The 12060-nt window shown below is 48.7% G+C and overlaps 5 protein-coding genes across 5 annotated transcripts; 3 read left to right on the top strand and 2 right to left on the bottom strand.

The window, feature by feature from the left end:
* Window positions 1-187: 187 nt before the first annotated feature.
* M437DRAFT_69277 (uncharacterized protein) lies at window positions 188-3558 on the top strand (the record flags this gene model as incomplete). Its single annotated transcript, XM_041025254.1, has 5 exons — window positions 188-214; window positions 266-1368; window positions 1421-1598; window positions 2069-3135; window positions 3189-3558. The coding sequence occupies 5 exons, from the start codon at window positions 188-190 to the stop codon at window positions 3556-3558; spliced, it is 2745 nt and encodes a 914-aa protein (XP_040876270.1).
* A 186-nt stretch (window positions 3559-3744) lies between these two features.
* On the bottom strand, window positions 3745-4480 carry M437DRAFT_87861 (uncharacterized protein; the record flags this gene model as incomplete). Its single annotated transcript, XM_041028723.1, has 3 exons — window positions 3745-3950; window positions 4005-4331; window positions 4387-4480. The coding sequence occupies 3 exons, from the start codon at window positions 4478-4480 to the stop codon at window positions 3745-3747; spliced, it is 627 nt and encodes a 208-aa protein (XP_040876271.1).
* Window positions 4481-4657: 177 nt separating this feature from the next.
* On the top strand, window positions 4658-5319 carry M437DRAFT_87862 (uncharacterized protein; the record flags this gene model as incomplete). Its single annotated transcript, XM_041028724.1, has 3 exons — window positions 4658-4678; window positions 4731-4806; window positions 4856-5319. The coding sequence occupies 3 exons, from the start codon at window positions 4658-4660 to the stop codon at window positions 5317-5319; spliced, it is 561 nt and encodes a 186-aa protein (XP_040876272.1).
* Window positions 5320-5673: 354 nt separating this feature from the next.
* Window positions 5674-9556, top strand: M437DRAFT_69279 (uncharacterized protein; the record flags this gene model as incomplete). The annotated part of the gene is made up of 6 exons (XM_041025255.1): window positions 5674-5689; window positions 5759-6251; window positions 6302-6697; window positions 6750-7823; window positions 8031-8043; window positions 8390-9556. The coding sequence occupies 6 exons, from the start codon at window positions 5674-5676 to the stop codon at window positions 9554-9556; spliced, it is 3159 nt and encodes a 1052-aa protein (XP_040876273.1).
* A 498-nt stretch (window positions 9557-10054) lies between these two features.
* M437DRAFT_57459 (short chain dehydrogenase/reductase) lies at window positions 10055-11050 on the bottom strand (the record flags this gene model as incomplete). The annotated part of the gene is made up of 2 exons (XM_041023233.1): window positions 10055-10771; window positions 10859-11050. 2 exons carry the CDS (start codon window positions 11048-11050, stop codon window positions 10055-10057), a joined length of 909 nt encoding a protein of 302 aa, XP_040876274.1.
* Between the last annotated feature and the right edge of the window lie 1010 nt (window positions 11051-12060).

Here is a 12060-nt window from a genome sequence, read left to right on the forward strand (position 1 = left end):
AGAGAATAGGGTGCTAGTTTGGTTGCGAGCGAGCGAGGGTGGGTGTTGTGTTGTGGTCTTGGCGTCCGGATCACTCAAACTTCCGCATGTCGCAGCGTCGCTTTTTACATAGATTATCGAGCTTCTTCTGCGCCACACCATCCTGAGACCAAAGAAAACAAGAACATCTCATCAACTGGAGTCGAAGATGGACAACTCTGATTTTGACGGCACGGTAAGTCTCCCGTCTCTGCCTCGTAGATTATTGTTTCTGACCTGCGTGCAGAAGTACCTCGGCGACATGTTCAATGTCTGCGCCTCAAACCAAGACGGAACGGTTCCAACCCCACAAGAGGTCGAAGCTCGATGGCGTTGGTTTGTCGGCGGTGTAATCAACGTTGGAGACTCGCTAGTCGATGCACAAGTCATGCAGACTACCCCGCTTCTCGCTCACCTACGCAAGGCACTCGACAAGACTGAGGCAGGACAAGCCTCCGCCCCTGACGGCCCTCGCAGATCAAAGCGCCAGAAAACAAGCAAGAAAGGTGAGGACACCCTGGACGAAGATGACGTGCTGCTCCTAGCCGAAGCCGAGCTAGATGGCGGCGGCAGCGACAAGGACAAGACCGACAAGGACAAGACCGACAAGGACAAGACCAACGACGGAGACGCCAACAAAGACAAAGCTGTCAAGCCCGTCGATGCCCCAGCAGCACAGAAGGAGAGAGGCAAAAACAAATGTCTCCTTGAGAAGACCAAGGTCTTCAGCGTCATCCCCTCTGGCCTCGACTCAGACTGGCCTACCAAGGTCGCTATTTACATGAGATCGATGGGAGACGATCCATGTACAAAAGCCTCGGAAGCCCTACAGCGCATCTTAATCACCGCATTCTCCTTGGATGGCGTCCAAAACGCCTCTGCTTTGGCCAGATCTCTACGCGAGTCGCAGGATGTGGTCTCGACCATCTTACGTGGTCGCGATCACAATAACAACAAGATCAGCTCTCCCCACCAAGTTCTGGGTCACGCAATTCAACATCTCCTTATCGCAGATGTGAACACAACTTTCGCTAAGGCTCAGTTGCTCAGCGAGCACCACAATACCGCCCACCTCCTTGCTACGCAGATTGAGGCACTGCACAACAAGGACGAGTTGCTGTATCCTCTTTACGAGGCTGCATACACGTCTTCCCTTGGAAGAAAAGATTCGCTGGCTTCTTTCCGGGCTTTCTTGGTCAACAACGCCATCGAGCACATGTACGGAGCCTCCGACACATCTAATGCGATCGTTGAGAAATCACTTCGTATCGGCGAGGTTCTCTTTTGGTTGCAGCGCGCCTTCGGCACTGGTGTTTTTGCTCTCCTTGTTGGAGTTGATTGGAAAAAGCTGTAAGCACCCTCTCTAATAACTGCCTGTATACATGAACTAATCTTGCAAAAGAGCCTACGAGGCTTGGAACGAGAGAGTCCCTGGCATCCTCGAACACGCCGCCAAAGTCAGCCCTTCTCTCCGTCAGGTCTGCAAGCTTGCTGAGGAGAACGTGTGGTCGCATCTAACCAACGGCAACGGTGTGACTATGCCACGCAACCTCAAGTATGACATCCTCACCAACAAGGAGGTGAACAGGTCGTCTCTGGTGACCTTGCTGTCAAGCGAGTTCCAGAGCCTTCCTGAGATGCAGTGAAGTGGCTAGGAAGAAGCAAGATAACTTAGCTAACATCCGCACCTTACTGCCACCATAATGCATATTTCAGGTCTTCTTGCCTTTTTCGCTGCCTATCGAGCCCCTATTGTTGTTTCATTCAATTGCGTTCAAGCGTGTTCGTTCTATTGATGTCGGATGAATTATCATTATTGTCGGTATTGTACTTCTGCTATTGTCCCAAACTGATACTACCTCCAAAGATCTTCTGTTAACCTGCATCACGGCCTCATCTCATCCATTTGGTATCCGATATGGCGGGCAAAAGCAACGAAACTCCTCCAACTCCTCTAACTCTTCAAGACATCGATGTCACCCAAGATTGGTTACCTGAAGAAGTCCGACAACCATCAACTAAGGGTGCTCACATTGCTGACTTGCAACAGTACTGGGCTACTGGTTTGGCTTTTGCCTTAAGACCCGAGGATGTCGAGCAGATATCCAAGCGTTGCCAATACATCATTGCACACATTGCCGGAATCATGACCAATGTGGCATCGATGCATAAGTCAAAGAAGGGAGCTCTTAGTCAAAAGGTCCCAGAACTACTTTGGGAAGCTTCTAAGATACCTCTTTCTCAAGCAACGTCAGCAAAGCGAAAGAAACCTCACGTCGATACTCCCAAGGCCAAAAAGGTCAAGTCTTCCAACCTTGTTACACCGGAGCATACTATGTATGCGACCCCAAATGGCTTAACCACCGTTCCTCAGACTCCGCCTCCAACCACAACTATTACTTCTCCAACTCTACCTCCAGCCACAACAACTGTCACTTCTCCAACTCCCGTCCGAAAGCAGCTTCCACTTCTTATCCCACTAAGTCCTTCCCGTCAAGGCAGTGACTGGAGAACTATCTGGCAAGATATTATCTCGAAGGTCCCCGACAATCCGAAAACCAACAGCCCCCCAACATGGCCTTCTCAACTGACAAGCATACTGGATCACATCTGGGGCCCAGCCGGCATCAACAGCACCCTCGATATGGCCATGTCTATTACAAAGAACTTTGGCATGTATTGTATTGACGCGGACTTCTCCATCATCAATACTCAATCGCCTGTTCGTGAACTTGAGCAGCGCTTCAAGCGTATCTGGCTGCTCTCAAAGGACAATTCTGTCCACGTTTCCGAAGCGATCCTTGAATACAAGCACCTGGCAGATGCCTTTGTCAGCTTGGAGCAAGAAACCCACAACAAATCAACACAACTAGGGCAGTTGTGGGAAGAAAGGGAGCACAAACCAAAGCTTGAGACATCTGAGCAAGCAAGATCGAACTTTGTGATGAAGCAGGTGATGAAGTCCATGCATCCAGAAGAGATGACCAAAGATGAAGAGAAACGGGAAAAGGCAAAACTGCAAAAGGAGCGTACCTATGCATTCAACATGGCTATGTTTATTCGACTTTTTGGTTGGGGTGTTGTGCCTTTGTTGGCTAATGCTCCTTGGAGGCAACCGTAAGTATACTATCTTCCTTCCTCTCGAAAAAGCAGCGACTGATCTTGCAAAGTCTTGGTAACGTACCAGCATCGACGCTGTGGCCGTATCTCTCGAGGCTAGCCGAACTCGTGCCAATCCTTCGCGTGATTTGCGAGCGTCTTGATGAGAACTTCTTCCAGTTCATCAGAAAGCCTGGAGCTATCAAGAATCTCCCAGCACAGTGCCTTCAGGGCATGACTATCGAGAAGAGATTGCGGACACAGAAAACAATGTCGTACTTGCTGGCTCGCGCTGGACAGTGTGAGGAGCCTGGCAGTCTAGCTTTGCTCACCAATCAGAGAAACACGCTCGAAGGGGGTGAACAAGTCGAGAGGTCAAATATGGAAGGAGGAAAAGAGAAGACAACCACGAGCTCTCCTCAGTTGGACTTCATTGAATGATCACGCCAACTGCACTCAGAGAAACGTACACACCAAGGGGTTGAGCGTACAAGGGGACAAGGAGTAACGGGCAAAGGCTCAATTGGGCTGCATCTTTTTGCTAGACACATCAAGTATATTATCCATGAGAGCACCGGTTCTAATTGTTCAAGCACGGAATCTTTCTGACGATTGTTGGTGTGCCTTCTATGCACTCTTTCTCTTCTGCTTCTTTTTGGCTCCTACCTGCTCTTCCGTAGAGACGCGCGAACGCTTAGAGCGGCGGAGACTGGGGGTTTCGTTGAGGATCTCGACGTAATCATCATCATCGTCGTTGTCGTCGTCATCGTCGTCTTCAATTACGGGCGTGGAGATAGTCTGCTGGTTCTGGAGCTGGGACTGGGCATCGCCGCCTGTTCATATTGTCAGTACCGGTTATATCTGACCTGCGCCCTGTCTTTTCTTACCTCCGAGTCTGGCCGAGAGGGGTGTCTTGGTGTTGCGGGGAAAGGTCTGAGCAACACGGCGTCTGACGGTCTGTGGAGGCTTGACTTCGCTGTTCTGTTCGCCGGGAGCAGAGATGCCACTGTGGCTTTGTAAGTCGCTGGCCACACTGCGAGCAAGTCGTCTTCTCGCCGAAGATTCGGACACAACGTTGAAGATGATGGCGCCGATCGGATCGATACGAGGGTCTAACCTTTGGCCGAAGAGACGAAATTCCTCCTGAGACGAAGAAGCTTTTGCCGAAGGGACCTGTGCCGTGTCGGAAGAGGGTTTTGCGGGGCTCTGTGCAGCTGAAACAAACATTATTAGTCAAGCGCCAGAGATACGCCGAGATGATGTGTTTACCTTCTTCAAGTTTCTTCAAGATTGCAGTAGCATGCACTCCCTCATTGAGTCTGGCGCGTAGCCACTCGCGCACCTTCTCCGAGTCAGAAGACATTGTCGCTGATGTGTGATAATTCTGGCAAATGCTTCCTGCCTAGCTAGGTTGTGTAACTTCCGCGTCAGCCTTGGCAGCTGCCAAGACTTTAGCCGCGCGCACTCAACAGAGAATCAACATTGCGCGCGCAGCCGGACTTCGCACCGAGACTCCACATCCACAAGCTCCACAGACAAAATGGGCAACGAAGACCTTATCGTTAGTAGCGCTCGATTGCCTCTCTAGAGCGCAAAGGCTGACACGTTATCAGATCCCCGACTTCGTCCAGAAGTACCTCGACACCCCTGACGGCAAGGCCAGGGTTGAGCAAATGCTTAAGCAGGAGGGTATGTCGCATGCGCCAGACAGAGATCGCATCCACTAACCGTGCCACAGCGATCGCCAGTCCCATCCCCACTCCGAACTTTGGTTCTCCCGCTCCTACCCGCAACTTTGTGGAGCCCCCTGGCCTCGGCGCTACCGGTCCCCTCACAACCACTAGCACCCCCACAACCACCAAGACCTACACAACTGGTTACATCACCGGCACCGGCGCTGCTGTTTGCGACCTGTCGAAAATGAAGTCCGACTTCAAACAGATGGACAACGTCGTGAACAAGTTGAAGTTGGCCAACAAGGACACCCTCGAGGGCCTTGCCCATCTCACCCAGCAAGCTCAGCGTGTCGAACAGGCTCTGAACGCCGTCTCCAAGGGTATCCAAGACAACTTGAACGCTGCCGAAGCCATCCAAGAGAAACTCAAGAAACCCGTCCCCGCTGCCCCTGTTCCTACTCCCGATCAGATCAAGGACGCCGCCATGAAGGGTGGTTGGAAGCCCAAGAAGGACATCTTTGAGTAGGGGAGACGGAAGAGGGACATTCTTCGATAGTAGATGGTCATGGTATCATCACTTCCTGTTGCCTCAATACAAATCTGATTTTGTCCTTGCTAATCCTATTCCTCGTGCCATGTATTCTTGTCTGGCAGGCTTTTGCACTTATCTGTCCCCCTGACAGGCTGCAAATCACACTCAGGAACTTGACCTCGTCCAGCTAAGTATTGAAAGATGTGCAACTCTTGGTCAGTTTGCCGATGCCATGTTCATCGAGCTATTGTTAAAACTGAGGATGGGCTGAACAATAGGCTTTTTTGAACTCGTTCGACTTGGAAGGAGAACTCAGCGAATCTATGTGACTTTCGGGTTTCGTTCGTCATGGATCATGAAGCAGGTATCATTGCTGGAAAGAGCGTCTCATTGCACCTGCCATGTATTGGCACTCTGTCTGTGGTTTGTCTAGACTGCGGCGTCGCTTCTCAGCCAACCCAGGTATCTTCATCATCTTCCTCATCCTCGCAGTCCACGATGAAGAAATTTCTGGTGCCCAGACCTGCGGGCCCTCCTGCACCACCATCAGAATTGTCAAGCCGGCCCAAGACTACCGGATATCTGCAATCATCACAGTCAATCCAATCTGCTCAGACAGGTCACCGAGTGCTGTCCATACATCAACCAGAGCAGTCTGCCATAGTAATCTCATCTGAAGACTCATCAGCATCCTCCCCAATCAAGTCGAGTACCAAGAGAAGACGATCGCGTAAGAAGAAGAAGAAGAAGACCACAAAAAGACAAGATAGCACACAGCCCAACCAACAGTCCTCGGATGACTCCTCATCAGGCTCTACGACAGAGCAGCTGGAGTCTGACACGAGAAAGGGCAAGCAGTCAAAGCAAGGCACCTCTGCCCCTAGCGACGACGAAAGCTCTTCTGAAACCAGTTCTATCATCGAGGGGTACGTGTTCCATACATTGTTCATACGCACATACTGATCAGGTCCTATAGGGCCCTGCAGGATACGAGCAAGGGCTTCAGGGAGCTGTGGCTCCAAAAGCTCGAGGAGTTGCATCAAACCAGAATGTCATCGAAGTATGTCGTCAACATGATAGACGAAGAAGGTGACTTCGATTTCGAAAGAGATGCCGATTACTCAATGAGTATCTTGCTGCCCTGGACTGTTTCTGTTATGACAGCTAGCCACCGACCAACAGAAGAATCGCTCAAGTTATTCAAATGGCTCGATACCTCATGTCCTGGCGTCTACCTGTGTGTTGCAAAGAAGACAGACTTCACGGGCAAGGTCACAGCTATCTGTGCTAAGGTTGGTTGCGCATGGTCGGTTGCGGGTGGGCTCAAAGCGAGAAAGGCTGGCCACTTAGACGACAAGCAGTCCAAGAGAGAGTAAGTTCAAGCTAAGCACCAACAAGGAAACAGATCTGACATATTGTATCAGAGCGGCGAAGGGCAGTCCCTTCCACATGTTTATTCAATCAACCGACAAGGCCACCGAGACTTTGGAGTTGAAATGGTACACTCTTGCAGTGGGCGAGAAGTTCGTTCGTGTCTCCCCGTCGGACGAACACCTGGCAGCCAGGCTCTACCAGGTGGAGGCAATGCTCGCTGCCGCCTTTGGAGCCCTGCATCAACCCAACAACGACCAGGTCTGTAACAACCTTCAATGGTGGCCGTTCCCACCAGAAGACGACATCCCATGGGCTGGAGCGGATTCTCATTGCTCGCTTCAAGATACCTGGAACGCGAGACCAGGTTCCCGCACTGGCAACAAAAAGACAAAGCCCACTGTTGTTGTGACACCAACAAGCGACCCCTTAGAAGACGCCCTGATCGAAGATTCATTGGACAACCCACAGACCGAAGAGGAGAAGCGTCAGCTGGAGCTTGCGAACAACGCCCGTTTTCGTTACGCGAGAAGGGCTCATGAAGGAAAAGCTGGCCCGCACGTCTGCCCTTTGCCAGGGTGTGTCCGCTCAGTACCCGGCCAGGGACTCACGACCGAGAAGGGGCTGGAAATGCATTTGAAGTCACATGAGCGTGCCGACAAGAGAGCTGACGACAGAAAATCTGTAGCTAAGTGCTCTGATCCTCGCTGCGGGTACAGCACTCCAAATCACCCTGAGCATATACCAGAGCATGAGAAACAGCACATCGACGGCAAATTTGCGTGCGGTGCCTGCGGTTTACGCTATCGACATGCATGGATGGCCACCGACCATGCGAAGACAGAGTGCAAAGTCGAATACGCTGATGAGATCCATGTGCCTGAGGAGTTCGTCCGCCAGGTGACATGTGACGACGAAAGATGCAGTCAAGAGTGGTTCAACACCGACAAAGGCCGAGCCTTGCGAGATCAGCACAGAATTTCCCAGCACCAGAATGGCAAATTCGTTTGTGGTATATGCGGCATGCGTTATAGAGCCAAGTATCCTCATCCGGGCAAGACTAACGGAGGCGTCTGTCCTGGATATGTCTCCAATGGTCCTCGTAAGAAGTATGTTCGAGTCAACAAGTACGTTGATAGAAAGAAATGAGCTGATGCTCAGGGCTTGTTCACTGTTTGGAAGCTTGGCAATGGCTGTCAAGTATTGTTATGGCGATGGATGGCAAACATTTTTATAGCGATACAATTCAGGACGAGGGAAGCGGTAGAGAGTTTTGTCTGGAGAACGTCTTGTATTTTTTTTAACATGCACTTTTTAGATGTGATATAACAAAGCAAAACAGTTATAGTCAGTTAAGACTTACCAATTGCACCGTTTTTATTCCTTCATTGCATGATTCTAATTGTTCTTCTACATCGACACAGAGTTAAAGTGAAAGCGTCTGAAAAGCCTTTGTGCTACAAGCGCGTTACAAGGTAGTGAAGGAGAATGGTACAGGCGTTGGCTGCCAAGCAAGCTGACGGAAATTCGCTAAGTTATCTAACTTCCGCCGCCGCCTTGCGCTTTCATGCGGCATCTTAGAGATTTCATCAGATGTTTGGTGATCTTGGCCTTCAAGGTGACACAAAAACAACATGCCAGTAGGTTATCTCAAACCTGACTAAATATACAAGACTTTTAACCTTGTCAACAGCTTTACTACGTCACATGGCTTTTTCAGGAGCGGCACCAACGCGCTTCCGATCCTTCCGACGATGCCGCTGCACCAAGCTCCCGAGTGGTCGATTTACCCGTCAACACCCTCAAGTTGCATGAAGATCCGAACTATGGCAATCTTACCTATTATCCGCGCATCGCCATCCACGACCTCGTTTTGTGTTCTTCTCCAGACGAAGATGAAGCGCGGATCAAAGGCCCGGAAAAGATGATGTGCTTGACTCAAGGAGACAATTCTTGTTGGTTTGACGCAATCGTCACCGCTATGCGCATGCATGGTGTTGGACGCCTGGCATATGATGCTTCCGACGACCCTGAAATACCCACAGCCACATCATTGCTCCTGCGGCTCCTCAGAGCTCGCTGGCCAGCTCTAAAGACCAGGACCAATGTCGACCAGTACAGACAGCCTTTGCTTGATCACCTAATCTCAGCTGGCTTGGTTCAGGCAGGGGGCATGGCTAACCCAGGAGATTTGTGGGATCACGCCGCTCTGGGTATACCAAGTATCTCATTCAACACGACAAAGAAGAAGACTTGTACAAAATGTCACACTCAAAACTATCGCCAAACACCACAAGACCAGAACATCAACTGTATTCATCTCGTGGATAAGAACAAACACAAGCGCAAGCTAGCAGATCTTCTCAATTCTCACTTCGCATCTGGCCCCATCACACAGGCTAAGTCCAGCTTCGCAGAGTGCAAAGAATGTGGCGCCGCGCTGCCACTTACACAGAAGACAGTCATGGTGGACAGAATGCCTTACATTCTCTGCGTCTCATTGCCCTCGGGTGAGCAGGATTTGATGCCAGACATGAGCAACGCACAAGATGTGCTTCACGGGGTCTCGCTCAAGGTTGAAAACGTGCTGGGCGAAGAGCAGGAAATCTTTTACAAGACTGTCTCGATTGTTTATCTGAAATCACCCGAGCATTGGGTAGTTGCAAACTTCTTGGAGTCGAAGGCGCGCTCTACATCAACCAGCACAACGACAGGTTGGTTTGCATTGGACGGATTGGGTTCAAATGTCCGAGCTGTGGATGGACGCCATCTCAACAGCAAAGTGACTGGTGGTGCAGTAGCCCGCATTCTCTACAAGCGGGTCTACAAGGAATGTGGTGAAGGATCAAAGTTAAGATAACTAACGTAGTTACAAGTACGAGTCCGCAGAAACTACGAATGGTTAAACTCCGGCGATATTATCTCGAAAATTTCCTCTGCTGAACGCTGTCTTCTTCCTCTCCACAACAACAACAACGCTGCCATCCGTCCGTCGATCATTGCAGCCACACCGCTCTTGCTACGATCGATGAGCAGCGCAACACACCTGGTAAGCATCTCTCTGTCTTCATTATGACGCTCCTCCACCCTTCCGCCTGTTGCAATGATTAATGCAAGGGATCTGATATGGCCTTCCAAGAAGAAGAGTCAACAAAATAAGTGCAGACCAAAAAATTGTTCCTAATGACCAACATTCGTCACATTCTTCTCGCAGCCACAGACACTCTGCGATGCATTCTTGCTGACATTTACCAAAGACAGGTCACGATTAGAACCGCCTATTCGAGGAAAGCAAGTTGAAAGAGATGGGAATACTTAGTAGCTTCTACAATTCAATGCCAATGCCAAAACGCACATTCTACTGTCCTCCCTTTCTCTTCTCCGCCTCTTCCTTGATCCACTCAGCAGCGCTGTCCTTGTACTCGTCGTGCCACCTCGACAACGGAGGTCTGCCTTCACAAACATCCCCCATTGCATACGCCATGCGCGCCTTGTCCAACTCCTCAGAGACATCATCGTCGGGACACACAATGTAGAATTGCCCCTCCATCATCTTTCTGACACCGTACTCTACAACCTGCGAGCCCAACCATGCACCCTCAGGCTTCTTTGCTTTGGCTTCCTCGTCAGGCACAGGTCCTTTGTTACCACTCAGACCTGTGTACGTCCACCCAGGAATAAGCAAATGCGTCGTAACCAACGGACTCTCATTGCGCAAATCATGACATAAATGCTCAGCAAGATGCTTCAGCGTCGCCTTGCTCGCATTGTACGCCGGGTTGTTTCCACCAGGTGGGTTGGTGATGCCTTGCTTGCTTCCAGTAATCACAATCGACGAAGGCGTGTTCTTATTCTGGAGCAAAGGGAGGAATGCAGCAATGCCATTGAGCACTCCAAACACGTTTGTGTCGTAGGTTTTGTGGTGGTAGGAGGGGTCTAGCCATGCGCTTAGGTTGCCAAAGCCTTGGGTTGGTTTGAAGGATGCGCCGGCATTTAGCATCAAGAGATCGACGTTGCCGAATTTGGCTTCGACTTCGGATTTGAGGTTGCGCCATTGTGCGAGTTCAGAGACGTCCTAAGGCAGTCTTGTAGTCAGTACCTCTGCTCTGTGCATGTCTCGCGAGCTTGCAAGATCTATGTCTAAGCATACCATATCGTAGACTTCGGTCTTTTGTCCAGTTTTGGCGCTGCTTGATAGGACTTCCTTTGCCTTCTCGAGGCTCTCGTGAGACTTGTCCACTATAGCAACATTCATGCCAATCTTCTGACATAGCTGAGCGAAAGCAAAGCCCACGCCAGAAGCGCCGCCTGTGATAAGAGCCGTACGATTGGCTTGGAAAACTTGGGATGCCATGGTTGCTGGAGTGGTTTTGGGGGATAGATCTCAGTGAACAATGGTTTGCGACAAACAAAAGAGTGAAGACAAACGAGATCGAGCTCTCAGCTCTTCTGTATGATTAATGACGACAGTGGAGAGCTTGAGGCTCGGAGCTAGCTATACCGTTGCAAAGACCTCGGCCTAACTCCGAGGTCGCACAACACGATGTAGATTACGAACGACCGTCGGCTATTCGTACAACTGCGTATCTACCCTCGAATTCTGAGCTTTATAGCTTTGTAGCTTTGTAACTTAGCTAATTTAGAGCTTCTAAATATTACTAAATTCTCGATTTCTAGTTTACTAGTTAGTACTATATAAATTTAGAAATATACTTTATTTACCTTTTATTATAATATATCTAATATATTAACTTTACTCCTTCTATCTTACTATTACTATTACTATTATTGTTCTCTTACTACTACTACTACTATCTATCTTACTACTACTAATACTATCTATCTTACTACTACTAATACTATCTATCTTACTACTACTAATACTATCTACTTTACTATTAATACTATCTACTTTACTACTACTAATATAATATACTATATAAAGTAATTAATCTTAAGCTATAGAAGGATAGTATAAAGAGCTAGATAAAATTAGGTATAACTATTATTAAAGTACTTAAGAAACTTATATAATAAGAGGTATTTATTAAGAGGTAAGTACTTTAGCTAAGGCTTTACTAGTAAAAGATATCTACCTAAACTTATATAGATTATACTACTATTAGCACTTATATTAAGAAGCTATTCTAGTACTATTAGTTTAATAATAATACTATAGCTACTATCCTCTAGCTAGATAGCTTTAAGCCTATTAATAGCTATCTTATTAAGTATATTTAAGTAAAAGTTAGTCTACTAAGATTAACTTAGCTAAGAGCTTATATATAAGACATATAAGAAACTCTTATTAAAGAGTATAGAAAAGAAGATATTAATAACCTTAGAAAAGGTATATTATATACT

The sequence above is a fragment of the Aureobasidium melanogenum genome (genome assembly GCF_000721775.1).
Source record: "Aureobasidium melanogenum CBS 110374 unplaced genomic scaffold scaffold_26, whole genome shotgun sequence".
Classification (NCBI taxonomy): domain Eukaryota; kingdom Fungi; phylum Ascomycota; class Dothideomycetes; order Dothideales; family Saccotheciaceae; genus Aureobasidium; species Aureobasidium melanogenum.